A 13,529-nucleotide genomic window follows, 5' to 3' on the forward strand; every position below is an offset into this window, starting at 1 on the left:
AACAAAGGACAAGAAGCTGCTAGCACATGCAACAGTGTTAAAAAAAAAAAAAAATCAAGTTCAGCTTTCATTCCTAACATACAAGGCACATTTGTGATCAGGATGTTTACAGGAGTTTAAGTTGTAAGTTTCTATGACTTGACAATATTTTGCAAGATGGAAAGTGACTGACCCTGCCAGTCAACGCCCATGACTGCATTGATGATGTCCACCAAAGTGCCAGCAGGGAGCAGTGGAAAGCAACAAGTTTAACAAACTGAGGTAAAATTCATAATTGTTCTTTCTCTGCTTCCACTTCTTACTCCCCTTTTGTTGTTCTTTGCAGTTGCCTGTTCTAAAGTTAAAGGCTGTAATGGTGGAACACTGTTTGAATCAAAGAGGATTACTCTAATGGAATTGCAAAAGGATCCTGTATTTGTTTTCCTATTCTCCCTTTCCTGTAGCCAAAGAATCAAGAAGCCAACAAAAAACTAAGCTGTGTTCAGACTAAACAAAAGGGTACTGGGCAGTCAAAATTCATTAGGGGAAATGCATAATTCCTCTACAGTTAAAACTTCAGTTATCTCCCTATTACAGTTTCTTCCTCTCCTCTGGCTAAGTTGTACATGAAACATTATTCTCAGCTTTTCTGAAGACTGTGGGATAAATAATTTAGAAAGTTAAAAAATAACCTCCCTTCACTCATCATTGACAGCTCAAAGACCCTCCTCTTACATGAACTCTCCTGTATCTTTAATTAGGCTAGAATTTCAATAAGAGGACAAAGAGAAGTTGGTATCCAACTTCAATTGAAACACAACATGAATTGAGCATTAACTTCCCTGTGCTGTTTGAAAGTGTCAATCTTTATTAAAACACGGATTGACTTCAGAATGTCCTAGAGATGTGCTGAGCTGTGCTTGCCTGCTTCAAACTGCTGAACTACAGCAGCATGCCTCACAGGCATTTTCTGAAGTATGTTTTAGGGCTATTACATGGGGAACAAGTGGCAACTTTAAATGAAGGGACATAGCTGCTGTGTTACAGAATAAGGGTGGCTGTTATAAGCTGCCCTTTTACCTTAAATTCCACAGGGTAGTAATATTTTTGCTGATAATGTAGCAAGCCATAGTGCACACATTTTGGCAACTAAAACTCATTTCTGAATCAGCAGGGACCAAAGAGAGTTTCTCAGATCAGGGAAACCCAAGCTGGGATTCCCTTTGATCTAGTTTAGTTTAGGCCCTGTGTAATATGAATATATCAGAATTAGAAAATAGACTAAAATGTACTAAAGCAAAGTATAAATTTTTTAAGTGCTGCTCCTATTATATGCTATTTACATGTGAACAATTTCAACAATGCTTCTTTTCAATATGGATACCAAACACTGGCTAATAAACCAATTTCCTACAAGTGCTCCCTTAAATACTTTGAAAACATACAGTAACAAGATGTGCCTTGGAGTTATTACATAAACTTAAAATTAAGAATGAATTTTACCAGAGATTTTCTGTTTCAAAACTCTAAATGAAGTCTACGTGGCTATTATGCTGTAATATAAACCTGGGCCACGAGGAAGGGAAGTTCTCATCTCATTTACATTACTGTAAAGTAAGAGTAACTCAATTAAAGTCAATAGCTTTGAACTTTCTTAAACAAGACAAGACCTATAAGGGATTACAAGGTTGTTTTAAGCATGCTCAGTTAGAAAAAAAAAAGTCTTATCAGGTTTTATTTACATTGCCTGCAGGAATCCAAGTGGTACTGCCTCACTTTGCTGCTACTAGATTGTTTTGGGGTGTAATTTAGCACAGCTCTATGTAGTATTTTAAAAGCAGATCTCTAATTTCTCCTCATGCTCTGCCCTCACTCCCTCCCCACCACCCCTGCAAAAAATAAAAAAGCTAATATTAATTGCAAAGCCACAGACAGCTTTACATTATAAATAAGTAAAGTCTTGAAGACAGCAAACACAGGAAGTTCTCACTCACATATCCAGATCCAGACTGAAGGCAGCAGGGTAATCTAATCTGATTTCCTGTATATCATACTCATAGAACGTGAATCAAATTATTCTTAGGACCATAACTCGGGTTTGACTAAAGCAAGTCTTTCTGAAACACAACAGGCCTAAGATGAAAGCCTTAGAGAGAGGGAATCAGTCACCTCCCTCATGACTTCATTCTGCCTTAGATTTGCCCTCACTTTAAAGAAATTTTGATCACAGGTTTGTTTATATTCAGTTAACCATGTTCTTCCCTGATAGATTAAAGAGCCTGCAGAGTCTTTGTCCCTGTGGAGATACTCAGATTATACAAAATCTTTCAACCTTTTTTTTTTTTTGTTTCTCTTAATACCCTAAGGAAGGCTGAGCTCCTTAAGACTCACTGTTAAGCTTTTTCAGTCCTTGACACTTTGGAAAGGCTGTTCTCTGCGTTTGGTCCTATATTTTAACACTGATGCATAAAGATGCATATTGTATGTTTGTATCATCTTTCTGCTGCCACGTAGAAACAGGAATACTCCCCCACCTACCCTAAAACTCGTACATGCGGCTTCTCTGATTGAAATACATAGGACAATATAAGGGCCCAGTTGACATGGGGGTACAGCTTGCTGTATGCCTGGTCTGTCCCCTGTATCAAGCATAAGCTTTGCTGCTGATATGTTAAAAATTTACCTTGGATAATTGGATGCACTTGTTCAAAACATAAAAAAGGCCCAGGAGAATAAAAAGCTGAGCTCTATAAAGGAGCAGAAAGAGGGAAGCTGCAGAGGGAACCAGTGCATGTTTAAATACAGAACCTGTTCTGCCATCATTATGGCGAAAATAGAGAAGAGAATGCAAAAGTGAAGCTTGCCTCACAAATAAGGAAAATTACATTAAGACATTAAACCTGACATGACTGATATTAAGAAAAATAAAATAGTCACATCTTTAGCTTTTCTTTTCAACAAGAACTGGTCAGTAAACATGGGCCAGGGAGATACAGGATAAGCATTGTCATAAATACAGTATTTGGTTAGTTGTTATGGCTGGAAATTAATTAAACATACGATTAACACAATAGGTAAAATATCCCTTCAGCTTGGAAAAGAGCTTTCATTTCCAGTGCCAAAGTCAAGTTAGGTCACCTAGACAATTTCAGATATACATAGAATCATAGAATTGTTAAGGTTGGAAAAGACCCCCAAGATAATCAAGTCCAACCATCAACCTAGCATCACCACCATGTTCACCACTAAACCACGTCTTTGAGTTCCATATCCACATGATTTTTGAACACTTCCGGGGATGGTGACTTCACCACTTCCTTGGGCAGCCTGTTCCAATGCTTTGCAACCATTTCTGTAAAAAAGTTTTTCCTAATATCTAATCTAAACCTCCCCTGACACAACTTGAGGCCATTTCCTCTCATCCTGTCACTTGTTACTTGGGAGGAGAGACCAACCCACACCTCCCAACAACCTCCTGTAGGTAGTTACAGGGAGAGATAAGGTCTCCCCTCAGCCTCCTTTTTTCCAGGCTAAACATCGCCAGCTCCCTCAGCTGCCTCTCTTATGACTTACTCTCCAGACCCTTCACCAGCTTCATTACCTTTCTCTGGACACACTCCAGAACCTCAATGGCTTTCTTATAGAGAGGGGCCCAAAACTGAACACAGTACTTGAGGTGCAGCCTCACCAGTGCCAAGTACAGGAAGACAATCACTTTCCTGGTCCTGCTGGCCACAGTATTGCTGACACAAGCCAGGATGCCATTGGCCTTCTTGGCCACCTGGGCACACTGCTGGCTCATGTTCAGCTAGCTGTCGACCAGTACCCACAGGTCCTTTTCCTCTGGGTGGCTTTCTAGCCACTTTCCCAAGCCTGTAGCACTGCATGGGGTTGTCATGACCAAACTACGGGATGTGGCACTTCACCTTACTGCACCTCATGCAACTGGCATCAGCCCATTGATCCAGCCTGTCCAGATACCTCCGCAGAGCCTTCCTACCCTCCAGCAGATCAACACTGCCACTCAGCATGGTGTTATCTGTGGACGTGCTGAGGGAGGACTCGATCCCCTTATCCAGGTTGTTGATGAAGATATTAAATAGGGTTTAATTTTTTAATTAATTTTTATCCAATACTGAGCCCTGAGGAACACCACTTGTCACTGGCCACCAGCCACTCTCTGGGCCTGGCCATCCAGCCAGTTTTTACCCAGCAAAGAGTACACCAGAAGCCAATTCCTGAAGTGAGGACTCAGGATATTCCTTCCCTTGGGACCCTTGGAAAGCAGGACTCACTGCAGAAAGGCAGCTTCCCAACTCCACAAAGCCATGTGAAATTAAATATGTATCGATTAAATTTTTATACAAGTACAAAAAAAATCCTTGAAATTACCTTTAAAAAAGAAATGGTCCCATCATGGCATGTTGGGTTGGAAAAGCTTGACATGTGTACATGCTTAGCTTAGCTGATTCACATGGAAAGTTACATCAGAGCAGTTATCTGAATTTAATCATGGTGGTGGGCATGCAGAGTATTTGGGTGGTGGCAGTCTTTCACCTTACCAAGGATAACCTGCTCAAAGATTTAATTTTCCCTCACAACTGGGCTGCTGACATTGGAGTGGAAAATAAATCGATGTGACAACTATGTGAAGACCTGAGCAGCGAAAAATTCCACCAGAAAGGCCTCTATTGAAAGCTGAGAATTACACAAAGCTTAAGGAACATTAGGAATCAAGCCTGCTAGTTTATAGAAGTGCAGGAGGGGCATACATCTCTGGTCTCTACAACATTGGTTTATATTAAGCTTTATTTTAAGAGTAATGATTTACATTAGCTGTGTTTCAGTCCCAGTGCCAAAGATGCCAAATAAATATCATATACTCTCCAGGGCTTTCCACCACCCTTCCCCACTGCATTTTAACCATGCAAATTAGACAGAATTGACATTGGAATGCTTAAGTCTGGGAGAGAACGATGGATTTCCCATCCTTGGGGCATTTTTCATCCTGTTTATATGAATACAGACATGCCGGGCATATACTGCTCATTAGACGGGTTACAGAATATTCAGCATGCAGGCACTCAGTCACTGGCCTGATTTGTAAGGTCTGAAGGCAAAGTTAGACCCATATGAGTTCACAAGCAGTTCTTAATGAAGCCAAGGGACAAAGAGGTGCCACCCAGGACCTTGAATAGTTCAAGATGGCACTGATTCCTTTTCCATTATGAAAGAGGAAAGCAGGGGATCAACATTACTCTCAACATGTTGGAGCAATACCCACAGAAGTAACATATATACAGAGGTACCTCCATCTCTAGACTGCTATGAACATAAGCACATTAGTCATTGTGGCATCCCTGAATGCTACACTGACTCCTTTTATAGTCAGGCGAATCCAGAACCATAGAAGCCTTGCCTAGCCAATGTAGCACTTCTTAAATCCATCACAGTTCATTCTCAGTGGCCTGTCCCAATACAGGACTGAACCTGCTGAGCTGAGGGGACCTGCTGTTATCAAGCAGGAGGGGGAGACACAGCCTCAGCTTTCCATCAGTTTCCCAAAAACAGAGTTGTATCCATCTCTTTCAACAGGCCTGACCTGTTGCTCCTTCCAAAAGGGGTGGACAGGCAGCTGGTCAGAGGGGAGGGCCATAAAAACCAGCTCCTCTCCTCATCGGTGGCTGGTTGCAGCCTCACAGCAAAACCACAGCACTGGTACTGCCAAGAATTCAGTTCACATTCTTCAATCCCTGTGGTAACCACTAGGCCACACGGTCTCCATTTGCATTTTATTAGGTCTTTTCATGCACCAAGGGACAAAAGAACAAGCCACTTCCTCCCACTGAGCTCTCATTTCACACTTCAAATGGTCTCTACTAACCTTTATGGGTGAAGCAGCTGCCAGGGAGGAGGGGCGGGAAAAGGCAGGCAGTGCTAAGATGACCGGACAAAGCAGTCTCTGAAGATGCAGCCTCAGATCCTCTCTCAGCAACCCAGAGGAACCCAAATCAGTCAGAGCAACACCTTACCCTCTTGCCCCCACCTCAGGGACACCCAGACCTCTGCAACCACCTGAGTGGCGTTCAGCCAGAGTGCTTTCTGGACTCACCTCCCACCCCCAGTAGGTGCTGCTGAGTTAATAGCCTGTACCATGTCTGTAGTCAGAGCATCAAGTAAGCTGGTAATAAATTCAACTTTCTTCCCTTCTGGGCAGCCTGCAAAAAGAAAAGAGGAGGTTTAATGCAAGAACACACAGGCTTGGTCTCCTACCCCAATTCAGCAAGGATCAGCCAGAACCTCCTTTGTTTTTAAGACAGCAGCCATCAACACAGTCCCTAAGGAAAGGCAGAAGAATCCCTCAGTGGGATTCTCTGCGTGGCAATTTGTTCTGCAGCTTTTGTCCAGGCACATGCAGGGTCATCAACAATATCTGGCAGGAAGACTGTGTGGTTAGCTTTATGGTCTCATCCAGTTCTCTACCAGCAAAACTGCAGGGATGTGCTGGAAGCACCTGACAGACAGGAGTTCCCATGGTGACACTTGCAGAGAAGTTTACAAAACAACTCATTACCTCCTGGGTCATCTTGCAATGCAAACATGGTTGTTCTGAGGTCCTAACTGACATGTTAAAAGTATGATAAGAGTACTTTAAACATACATGCTTAAAGTATCACAGAGCACAAAGCAAGGTCTGCCACTTGCACTCTCCTCTTCAGGCACAGAGAGCACTGCCTACCAGCACCTACCACAAAAATTCAGTTCTTCGCATGATCACACTCATAGGAAATATGTTAATCTGAGTCAATATGTGGTAGTCACCCCCAGTCACTGCTGGCTTAAGCAGGATAAAGCAGGTTGAAGATGAGCTTGGTAACCATTTCCATTACTTAGTGCTGAGGCCACCTAGTTCCCCACCATCATAACCACAGACTGACAGAGCCTCCTATCCTAAACAGTGCCAGTCTGTTAGGATGAAACTCTCCATCTCCTTACCTTTAAAAGGCAATCTGTGCTGTTTCCTTGCATTCTTAAAGCACGCTTCACTTATTACCACATAAATACTGTAACAATTGCTCTAGCCTACCACAGAACAAGCATGCTTAACTTCAACCCACCACCTTCGAAACTATTGTCCAAACCCCATCACCCTCCCAATCCTATTGTCTTCTCTTGATGTGATAGAGAAGCCATCACTACATCCCTCACCTCTTTCCCCAAACCACCATGCACTACACCAATTACTCAGCTCATCAGAAAACAGCCTCCCACAGCAACATATAGCAGTGTCAACACTTTCTGCTTTTCTTGAACAAGAGAGAAGCACATGTACCCCAAAGAGAGCACCAGAAACTTACTGTCATCCCTTGACAGCTGAAAGCAGCTGGCAAACTGATCTGACAAAACTCTCTCCTTTGCAGTGATACAGGTTCTGTTCTCTGCAATAGCTAACCACCAGTTCTTTGCCTGTCTCTGTATTACATACATTACACACATGCACACCCCTCAGCACTTGTTTGGCACATGGTCCACAAAATGTCAGCACTGAACGGGTAAGCTGCTATTGCAGCCAGAGTAGACCACTCACTTAAAGGAGCTTTTTGTTGAAGTAATGAAAAAGATGAAAAACTACTTGCTAGAAGTCATCTCCCTGGGGTCACAGCATCTCACAGTCTGCAGGAATTAGCAGCTTGCCATTTGCTATGTACAAGCAACACTTTCCTTCCTTCTTTCTTTTTTTCTTCTGGTCACAGTCATGACAGTTTCTGAAGAGGGTATGTGTACATGTGCAAGGATCTGAACTTATGTCTCCTTCACCTTGGCCTCTGCAGGGTCTCTCCACACAGGCCAAGGAGCACACTGCCTGCAGCACTGAGAGTCTTAAGAAGTTAAACCTCCAGAAGAGGAATAAAGTAAGGGGTCCCCTGACAGAACTGAGTGCAAATGGAACAATCAATCTCAAATTAAAGCAGGGGTTTTTCTTAAAATTCAGTTCTGCTAAGAAATAAGAGCAGAAAAAACCAAAAAGAAACATTTTCACCCCATGCACTTCTGAATTTTTGCATACAAGAGCAGTTAATCAAACAAACCTCAAGACTGCATAAAAAAGATCATGCAGCACAGCATCTCTCAGGCAGACAAATCAGCATTAGATCCTCCATCTCCTCATCTCTCCATAGACGGGTATTTTCAGTGACAGGAATCACCACAGAATCACAGCATGTGGTTAGGGTTGCAAGGGACCTCAAAGATCATCTAGTTCCAACCCCCTTGCCATGGACAGGGATGCCATTTACCAGATCAGGGTCCCATCCAATCTGGCCTTGAACACTTCCAGGGCTGGAACGTCTAAAACTTCTCTGGGCAACAATCATGCCAACCAATGCAGCCAAATGCAGAACCTAAAGTTTACACAGGCATGGAAAAGTGGCTTGAACTGAGAGGGCAACTCTCCTGCAGTCTGATACTGGGACCAGACCACTTAGCTACAGAGCATCCTGTGTCTTCTGCATCTAGCAGTTCCTATCCCCTTGTCTGGCTTCAGTGGAGAAGGGAAAGGAGAAGGGGAATTAAACCATTCTGTCCGAGATCAGCAATAGAGTCTCAAAGAAAAAGCCCATAAGCAAAGGATTTTCACAGAGGAGCTCTGGAGAGGCAGGGGTGAAGTGCAAGGATAGGCAGTAAAGCAATGGGAGAAGGGGATGGGGAAATCAAGGAAGTAAGGTTATTCTATTTTAGTGTGATTTCCTAAGGAAATGAGCCTTAATGCAATCATTTAGCTGGTTTCCCTCCACCTATCATCCAACTTGAACCAATTGGTCAATTTCCTTTGAATGTGAGAAAAAGGCAGATAGAAATTTCTACGTGACTTGTGAAAATGAGGAGCTGCACAGGAGAAAGCCCTGCTGAGGGCAGAGTTGCTAAGCAGAAAGCTCTGGGGTCTGAGGTCAGGAGCCAGCAGGAAGAGAATTAGAAGACACAGAAGGCAGATCTGGTACAAATCTCATTTCCTTTGCGAACATGCTCAAGAACAACTCATTTTATGCTAGCCATAAAGAGGGCCAGCAGAAAGTAAACCAGATCCAGAGCTAACAGCTCTTTCTGCAGTTATTGGTCTCTACCACTCCCTCATGGTGGAGAGGGACCCACTGTAGCTTCTGTTTTCAAGCAGTCCCCACTCAGGAAAGCAATGGTTGACACAATGTCAGTGAAGACCCCCTCACTCTGCTCCTTAGAAAGGCAGTAGGAAGGAAAAACAAGAACACAGGCAGGTGGGATAGCATTTTTAAGAGCCACACAGACAGCTATGCCCAGCAAATGTTCCTAGCAGAAAAAAGGTGGGTAAACAGTAAATTATGGCTTGTCAAGGAAAAGCAGAATAGAAGACAAGCAGCATTGGGAAATAAAGTGCAACCCAGACAGAAAATGAGGGATAAAGTCCAGCTAAGCGAGAAGCCATCATTACCTAAGGGATTTTAGTATACCAGGAATGCTGTCCTGCCTGGTCCATGCACTGTCAGGGAGCAAAGTCAGTCGACTAAATATTGCCAATTGTGTCCTCTTTCATAACTCAAGGGGCACCAAGCTGCTGAAAAGCCCTACGGAATGGAAAGGGTCCTGTCCTGGTCAGAATTTGAAGAACATTCAATGCTGAGCCCATTCTCTCCCCAGGGTATTTTTTGGCATCCAGGTTTCTTTCCTGAAAATTCTGATTCCAGATATGTTTTCAAAGGGCAGACAGGCAATAAACAGGCCCCCCAGGACACTCACAGCCTTTTCCAGCTCACTGCTGAAACGAGATAATCCAAAATAACACAGAATAAACCCCACGGTAAAGCATGCACGGGGAAAATCCCCAATCTCCTCAACAATATTCTTGACCTCTTAAAGACTCCCAAGGTAAGACAAGGTAAGAAGGGAGAGACAGTATCTTGTTCCTCTGACCTGGAAGTTCTCTGTCCTTGAATGGATCATCAACCTCTGTGCTCTTCGATCTGGCATCACTTTCACACACTGGAGTCTCATAGCTGAAAAAGGAGAAGATCAGAAGCTGAACTGTGTGGCACAGCTTTAGTGACATCACATGATCACCAGTGGGTTGTGCCTTATCTGCTTACTCCAGGGGAAATCAATAAACCTGCAGAAGAAATACTATTCTTAAGCATCTGTTTATGGACAGTCAGCAACAGCAGCAGAAGTGGAAAGAGAAGGAAGAACATGTTTTGAAGTCCAGTACCAGCTACCAACTGAGACCCACAAAGAGGCACAAGGCCCTCTGCCATTCCTTGTGGGCATAGGCTGATAATTTTTTCAAAGCTGTCCATGCTCTGCAGAATCACTGTACCTATCAGAGTTTATGTTCCAGCTCCTACTGGCTGTTTTTACAGCTTGCCAGACCCACAGTTTGTTTCCAAACCCCAAGTGAGAAAAGAGTCCCCAGGTAGTTTTAAGATACAGAGTAACTGGGGAAAAAAAAAAATCTATCACTTGCTTAAAATCTACTAATGCACAACCAAGCAGTCTTCTAAATCCATACTGGTCAGGATTGAAGTGGCTACAGCATGGAATTATAAAGCAGATGATAATGCAAAGTCACTTCTCTTTTCACTGCTCGTGCCCATAACCTGTACTGAAGCAAAGCATCAGCTCCTGATACCACCCAAAAGCTTCAAGCCACAAAGAAAAAGGGCTGTTTTGCATGAGTACGTAACACAGAGAAAAGTAAGGACAGTAGTTTCTATCCACCAACTCCTATGGAGAGGGAGTTGCATAGTAACACTCAACAGGGAACATCACATATGGCATTGCTAACTCTAAGGAAGGTAGTGCAGAGCTGACTGCTCTAGAGTGAGAAACTGATTTGATATTGCACTAACATTTTTTTTTTATATCTTTTCTTTCCAGTACCTCACCAGGCCTGCCTATAGCTCTTACCGAGTGGAAGTACCAGGCAGAGGACGTCCTGTGTCCACCAGGACACACCAGCAGTACCCAGTAGACTGGTGGCATTGCACTGGTTTGTAGAGTCCTCCAGGAGCACACTCGGGGATGACAATACCCTCGCGGGGATTTTGCCTGGCCTCCTCCAGGGCGCTCTGCCTTTCCTGGTCGCAGGAGTGAACTTTCTCTGAAAGACAGAGGGGAGGTTGGAGGGAGTGGGAAAAAACCCAAATCGAGATCACTTTCCTATGCTCAGCAGGATATAGGTATCCTTCACATCAGGAGCCCTTTGTGGCTGTTTCCCTTTCATCAAACACCAGTATGTCCACATCCCCAGGAACTCAGAGCCTTCTACATTGAGAGCTTTCTCCTACATTTAGCTGTGACACAAGATTATGGATTATAGACATTGACTGCCAAGTGCCCAGCATGTCAGAAACAGCAGGAAACACTCTTCCTGATCACTTGGGTTCTGGAACTGAACTATCACATAACAATAATTCACAATTACTGCAGCCATGAGGTAAGCATTTCCCAGATTATGTTTTTGCAAACTGATGGATCCTAAATTATGACTTGTATTTTCCAGTTAAACAAAGGAGGCAAACACCCTGCCCTACCCCACACTCCCTACCCTACCCCCCACACTCTTCCCTCTCAACCTGCTGCTCTTGGGATCATGTTGGAGAGATGCTATTATGTTTTAACACCTCCTTATCCAGTGCAGAGAGCACCTGCACACACCTCAGCAGGGAACAGAATAGGAACAGTTCTACCCACACTGCCATCACCTCTCCACCCTGGAAAACAAAGGGCACCCAACACTGCTTCCTACCGAGGGGTAGGTAAGGCCCTGTCCCTTAATAACCTATTAAACAGAAAAGGATATTTCCAAAGACATCATCAAACACAGAACAGAGTACAGAGGTGGTTCTTTGGCAGGAACCCAAGAACAGAAGAAGCCCAGAAGCGGCTTCTGCAGCCAGCCTGGCACATAGGACCCTAAGGCCACCTCTTCAACCACCACCTGCAGAGAACTGATGGATGCATAGAGAGTGCCAGGCTGCTGCCTCTTACATAGACCAGCCATTTAAGGGGAAAAATAAGTACAGAATAAATGTGGAAGGCTAAGACCAATTTGGCTCAACAGCCAGAAGTTCTCAAGTCTTCAAGCATTCTGCCCTTTAATGAGTAGGAAAATTATTTCACTACTGAAGGTATCACAGTGAGAAAAAAGCAGTCAAGGTAGCTGATCACCTGATCCAATGGCTGTCTAAGTCTAGGGTAACAACAGACAACAATCTAACTTTTATCGTTAGGAGAGCGATGAAAAACAGAAGCAGGAACAGTTGTCCTCTTCTTCCCTACCCTTCCTCTCCCTTGCAGTTTACTGTGTTTTTTCTTTTCTTTTTACACATAAGGCACAAGACCCATAACTCCCTGCCACAGGCAAGAACTCCCTCAAGTTTTAAATACAGAAAATTCTTCAACATGGACCAGCAATGACACCACAGGTTCATCCCAAATCTTTAGATGTTTGCACCATCAGCCAGCAGACATGGCATGACCTCAGCATCCTACTCCCAGGTCTGGCTCAGCATACAACTAACACACACTCACTGTTTGTTTGTATTTTGCCTGCCTGTCTGTACACCATCAGTTGTGTCTTTTATTTTGGTGATAAACTATGGTGTAGAGAGTAATTATTGTTCCATATTTGGGGAGCAGAGGGGTGCCAATTCACAGCTAGAATTCCTCAGCTTGGTAGCAGTAGGTGCAACAAAAAACTCCAGCAGGTCTGCACAGCATCACCTGAGTACAGCGTGCTTGGGTACCAGAAGAACTTTTACTGGTTGAAATTGAACTGTAGCTGAACGAGTCTTGAAACCCAAAATGGCCTCAACTCTCCTCAGTGTTTCAGATCACTGTTGAGGCTGGGAATGTGAAGGGCACCTGAACTTTGCCACACACAAACCCAAAACTGTGTTATTCAAAACACAGAATAAAAACCTTAAAGTGTCGGCAAGTCTGACTCAAGTAGAGAAAAACTTGACCAGGAAGGAGCAGGAGGGGATAAAGTCAACAAAAACTGAAAGGGAGCTCAAGCCTCAGCTGATATTTAAGCTGACTTCACTCTGCTGACAGACTTCACATTTGAAAAAAAAAAGACCCCTCAACTGTTCCCAAGCTGTATGTGGACAGAGAAGCCATTGAGTGAGAGGCTTGCAGGCTCTCTAACAAACCACTTACATCAGAGAGGCCCCCTCCTACCCACGGTCTGCCAACAGCAATTCACACCTTGGCCATCAGGTGAGGCGAATCATTCATGCAGCTTGGGGAAGCAAAAAAACAGGGGCAAAATTCCATATCATCTTTATATTATAAGCAAAAGAAAAAAACTTCTGCTAAAAAGAACTACATTCCAGGAATTTTTCTATCTAAATCCCCAAAGCTTCCTGAGTGCACAAAGTCAAAACAAGATTTCTCAAGTCCTTTGAGTCTTGCAAAACTAGCAGTAAAATTACTCTGAAACAAAATAAAGTGGGTTTTCTTTGTCAGAACAGAGAAATATGCTACTTTTATTGAAATCAAGAAAAAAAGTCTAATGA

General features: G+C 43.5%; 1 protein-coding gene across 9 annotated transcripts in view; it reads right to left on the reverse strand.

Moving 5' to 3' along the window:
* Positions 1-13,529, reverse strand: part of SMOC1 (SPARC related modular calcium binding 1) — a 132,970-nt gene that overhangs the window by 15,103 nt on the left and 104,338 nt on the right. For all 9 annotated transcript variants that reach the window (XM_027707814.1, XM_027707796.1, XM_027707789.1 and 6 more), the window contains 3 exons: positions 10,915-11,107; positions 9,925-10,007; positions 6,092-6,197 (listed from right to left, as the gene is read on the reverse strand). In XM_027707814.1, the coding sequence (XP_027563615.1) occupies positions 6,092-6,197; positions 9,925-10,007; positions 10,915-11,107 (382 nt within the window). The remainder of the gene's footprint in view (positions 1-6,091; positions 6,198-9,924; positions 10,008-10,914; positions 11,108-13,529) is intronic.

Source organism: Neopelma chrysocephalum, unplaced genomic scaffold (genome assembly GCF_003984885.1).
Source record: "Neopelma chrysocephalum unplaced genomic scaffold, ASM398488v2 Primary Assembly neopelma1_24, whole genome shotgun sequence".
NCBI lineage: Eukaryota > Metazoa > Chordata > Aves > Passeriformes > Pipridae > Neopelma > Neopelma chrysocephalum.